Source organism: Neophocaena asiaeorientalis, unplaced genomic scaffold (assembly GCF_003031525.2).
Source record: "Neophocaena asiaeorientalis asiaeorientalis breed wild unplaced genomic scaffold, Neophocaena_asiaeorientalis_V1.1 scaffold327, whole genome shotgun sequence".
Classification (NCBI taxonomy): Eukaryota; Metazoa; Chordata; class Mammalia; order Artiodactyla; family Phocoenidae; genus Neophocaena; species Neophocaena asiaeorientalis.
Window position 1 is genome coordinate 7,129,905 of NW_020174560.1, and position 4,616 is coordinate 7,134,520.

The 4,616-nt window shown below is 46.1% G+C and overlaps 1 protein-coding gene across 2 annotated transcripts in view; it reads left to right on the top strand.

Annotated features, from left to right (window-relative positions):
• The first annotated feature begins 2,129 nt into the window (after positions 1 to 2,129).
• The window catches only part of USP32 (ubiquitin specific peptidase 32), a 197,142-nt gene continuing 194,655 nt past the window's right edge, over positions 2,130 to 4,616 (top strand). For both annotated transcript variants that reach the window (XM_024757701.1, XM_024757702.1), the window contains exon 1: positions 2,130 to 2,295. In XM_024757701.1, the coding sequence (XP_024613469.1) occupies positions 2,238 to 2,295 (58 nt within the window). In that variant the 5' untranslated portion in view covers positions 2,130 to 2,237. The remainder of the gene's footprint in view (positions 2,296 to 4,616) is intronic.

A 4,616-nucleotide genomic window follows, 5' to 3' on the forward strand; every position in this document is an offset into this window, starting at 1 on the left:
AAATCTTAAAAGTTCCTGTGTATTAGTACTGCTCTTAAATCTTTCATTATATAGTTTATCTTCTATTCTTTCCTGAGTATTTTGTAATGATTTACTATTTCATGAGATAGATTAATTCCAACCCAATCCCACCTTTCAAGCGGGGCAAGTACTACAAAGAGACAAAACAATTTGCTTCCAATTCTACTGTAAATCAAGAGGGTAGATCATCACCCAGGTCTGTCCTTCGTACAGCAAGGTCGCCTTTAGGTACTGATTATTTAGGACAGTAATAATGCCAAGGCATTTTGCAATTAAACTCTTGAGGGTCCTTTCTCCACAGCTGGGCCCTTTCTTAAGATTCACTTCCCATTAATTACTATACTCTAACTGCAGGCTGAAGATGACTGAGTTGTTTTGTCTGGAGACTTATGTCTATGCCAAATGAATCACCTGGAAATTAAAGGCTTTGAAGTACATTCCCAACCCCCTTATTCATGGCCTTTTAGTAGTGAAACTAATCTGAGGCCTTAAAATTAACTACCTCACTGTGAACTGGAAAGGGCAGCACTGTGACTAATGCCACACTGCTGATCTAGTCTGCCAGGAAAGATGAGTAGAGAAAAGAGTTATTACCTTCTCTCTCTAGCAGGACATATAGTTGGCTTTAGGACATATGTTGGCTTTAGGAACTAAAAATCCTTTTGCTGCCCCTCAATTACCTAAGTAGCACCCTGAGTCTAATCTAATCCAAATGCTTATTTTTCAAATAAATGGTTGTGTTTCCTTATCCAGAAGTTTGATGCTGTGGCTTTCAGGGTGAAGACTAATGAAAGCAAACTGAATTAAAAAAAGCAAGGAACTGAATGTATTCCATTGTACGCATATACTGTATTTATTTATTCATCTGTCGATGGACGAACTGCTTCTACTTTTTGGTTACTGTGAATCATATTCTATCAACACAGATGTATAAATATCTGTTCCTGTCCCTGTTTTCAATTCTTTTGGGTATAATTTCACAAGTGGAATTGCTGGGTCATATGGTAAACCTGGGAAATTCTGATACTGTGCTGCAACACGGACAAAACTTGAGGACATTATGCTAAGTGAAATAAGCCATTCACAAAAAGGGAAGTACTGTGTAATTCTGCTCTTGAGATATTTAAAAATGGTTGGCATGGCCAATTCTCTTGTACCTTACCACAATTAAAAAAATAATAATTAAAAAAAGCGTAAGAAACGCTGTTATCAGTCTTGTAACTCCCACATTTCTGGCAGGGAGCAACTCTTGCAGATTAGCAAGCTAAGCCTTTTCATTAACAGCTTCCAAAGCCTGTGTACACGAAACACGCTCAGAGCAGGAGGTGCGCCCAGGACAGGCTGGCTGGGCGTATGTGAAAGGAAATCTAGCGTCAACTGGGATGGGGGATGGGGTAACGCGAAAAGGAAGATCTCAACTTTGTCACAACATTCACTTTCCTTAAGGATCGCCCCACTAGGATAAAGAATTCTCTGGTGACATGAAATCCTTGAGAGTCTCCTTTCCTTTCACAGCTCCCTCCCAATCAAAAATGTCCTTAACGTTAGGAATGCACCGTCTGCCCGCTCCTTTCTCTCACGAACCGCACCGCTAGGACCTCGGCACCCTAAGATTCCATTTCTCTTTTAAGATGCATCTGGGCCCAGGCAAGGGCTCCGACCCCGCCCAGCGAGCGCCAGAACGTGTGGGCGGGAGGACTGCCTCGAGCGCCCCGGAAGTCACTGCCCCCCAGGCGGGCGGAGGCTCCTGGGCCTCGCGGCTTCGGATTGGCCGGAAGGTGGCGATGATGCGTTACGCGCGAGGTCTGGCCCCGCCCCTACGCCCCTGCGCGCGGCGGGGCGGGGTGGGTGGTCCCTGGCGGCCATTACCCGGAACAATCCCCGGCCATTGGGTCAGGTGACCCTCGGCGGGGCAGGCGGGAGGCGGGGGAGGGAAGAGGGCGTGAGGAGGGAAGGGAAGGGAGGGGAGGAGAGAGGAGAAGGGAGGAGTGAGAGGGAGGGGAAGGGGGCGGGGTGGGAGCGGGTCACGTGATTCGGCATGGAGGCGGTGGCGGCGGCCGGGAGGAGCCGCCGGGGCAGAAGCCGCACTTGTTAGTGTGGGGGGAGGAGGAGGCCGGGGGACGCCAACACCGTCTGCCCGGGACGCCGAGGAGAAGGCGGGAGGGGGGTGGGGGCGAGATCGGGCTCCGACCCCCAGCCGAGGGGATGAGGGGAGCATGGGCGCCAAGGAGTCACGGATCGGATTCCTCAGCTACGAGGAGGCGCTGAGGAGAGGTGAGGGGGGAGGGGTCTGGGCGAGCTGCCGGGGAGGCCGGCGACGGGCTGCCCTGAGGGTGGGTGACCGGGGAAGGGGAGGGGAGCTTGAGGGCGTGGGGCCTGAGGCGGAAGGGAAAGGAGGCCACGATGGGGATACCGTGGGGGAGAAGGGTCGGGTGGGAGCAGTGTTTGGGGATTGGGATCGTGTGGACGGGGGCGAAGCTTTCCCGGAGAGAGGGGTGTCAGGCGCTAGCAGGGCACTGCCCTTGCTCTATGGTGGCGTTGTTATCCTGGATGTGTCCAGGGAAGTCCCTCCTCCCACCTTTTCTTGGGTGGCACCAGCCCTTCCAGCCCCCCTCATCCTTTACTGCCATTTTCTCCTATCACTCCTTCATAAACCCTCCAGCAACATCCTAACCTCTTACCTAACAACCCCGGCTGGAAAGGGAGAGGGGAGGCGGCTGCAAAGCCCTCCTTTTGCGAAGTAGAAGCCCCTTCAAGCCCCTTACAATTGTAGTGTCTCTGCCTTTTCCAAGGGCTTTTGGCAGTCTCTTGGGGGCTGTCACCATCCCCTGCCTGCCACCCCCTCACCCTTTGAGCAGCTGACTTTGATAAGAACGACCTGAAATTGAGTTGTGTTTGAGGTGAGATGAGACTGGACAGCTGGTGTTGCCAGAAGACCCAGTCTTCGGTTTCATCGCCTCAAACATTGGTCAGAGCCTTTCATTGCACTTGATCCCCAGTTCTCATCCCCTCCTTCCCCATAAAATGGCATTCGGAAATCCAGCATTCTGATATTGTGTTATAGCTCCCTTTAGAGACCGGCCTTGCTGTCAGTCCTAGCCTGCTGCTTATTGGCTCTGATGCACTGTATGTTGTCAGCCACCTCCAACCCCCTATCACTTACTCTGATACCGCTGTCCGTGATCACTAAGGCACACGCTAACTCGAAGTGTCTATTGCACGGTTTATGGCCAGAATGTGACTTAATTTTTCATGACTGGGATTTCTGTGTGTGTGTGTGTGCGCGCGCGTGCGCGCGCGCTTGTATTTATTTCTTTTCGACATTTAATGGGTTTTCTTGGTAAGAAGTGAAAAACATTAAGCAGCTTAGGTGCTAGGCATTATTGGTAACAGGTTTCTAAGTCAAGAAACCAGCCGTGCTCCAGGTGATGGTTTTAGTAGCTAAAGATATAAAATAAAAAATCTAGATTACAAGACAGGCATTCAAAATGAGAATTTAATAGTGAACTCTTGTTCATGTGTAGGAAGGAAAGGGGTAAGTTCAGTGGGCCATCACCTGAAAATAGATAGAGAATTTTGATATATTCTTGTGGACTGACCAGGATAACAAAAATATGCTTTTTAGGTCTTTTTTTTTTTTTTTCCATGTGGAACAGTATGCTGATTGTTCTTAGGGACAATCTCACTTGAACTTTTTTCCTTTCTTCAATATGAGAAATATTCCAAATTCTTGATGTGTTTCCAGCTCTAGAAGGCTAGTCATTTCTGGGATGCTGTTGAACCTGACAGGTCTGGCCTCAATTAGACAATGGCTTACATGGCGTGAAAGAGGACATCAGTCAAACTGATTTCAGCTTCAAGGTTTAGAAGTGTTTAGTTTCTTAAGTTTGAGAGTGTTTTAGCTGACATTAAGGAATTCTGAAATTAAACTTTTATCCAACTCTAGCCTGCCTACTTTCATATAAAACTAATATTCTACCTTTGTAAATATAAATGAAATTAATAGTTGGTGTATTTTAAAGTGATTTGACCGAAGGTATTTGTTCAATTTGTTAGGAAGTGTCTGCTTGTTGAATTTTAAAGCATATATTTGAAGAGGTAGCAAAATATTTGTTAAAACCTTATTTAACTGTTGTTTGAATGAATTTGTTTTATCATTTTTGCTGCAGAGGAAAACTAACGCAAGAAAGAGAAGCAAGTTGATAACATAGCATTTCTAAATGTAAACCAGCAGCTTTTTCTTTTATAAAGTGGGTAGTTCTTTTGAATATGATACTGTTTACGCTAGTAAATGTCAGATTTTGATATAGAATTTTTTTTAATAAGGTTATAGAAGGAATTTATAAAGCTTTTGATAGAGCTAGAAAATAGTTAGAGAACTTTTTTGGGGCATGTGAATAATGTAAATAGGTACTGAAACTTCCATCCTTAGTCTTAGCTGCTTGCTTATATTGTATAAGGTGAATGGGAAGGAGCAAAGGATTGGACAAATACACATTGTGTGTTATATGAATCATTGTACAAGTAAAACGCAAGCTTGATAAACTACTGACATACCTACTTGCTTGAAATACCTACTTAAAAGTACTGAAGTA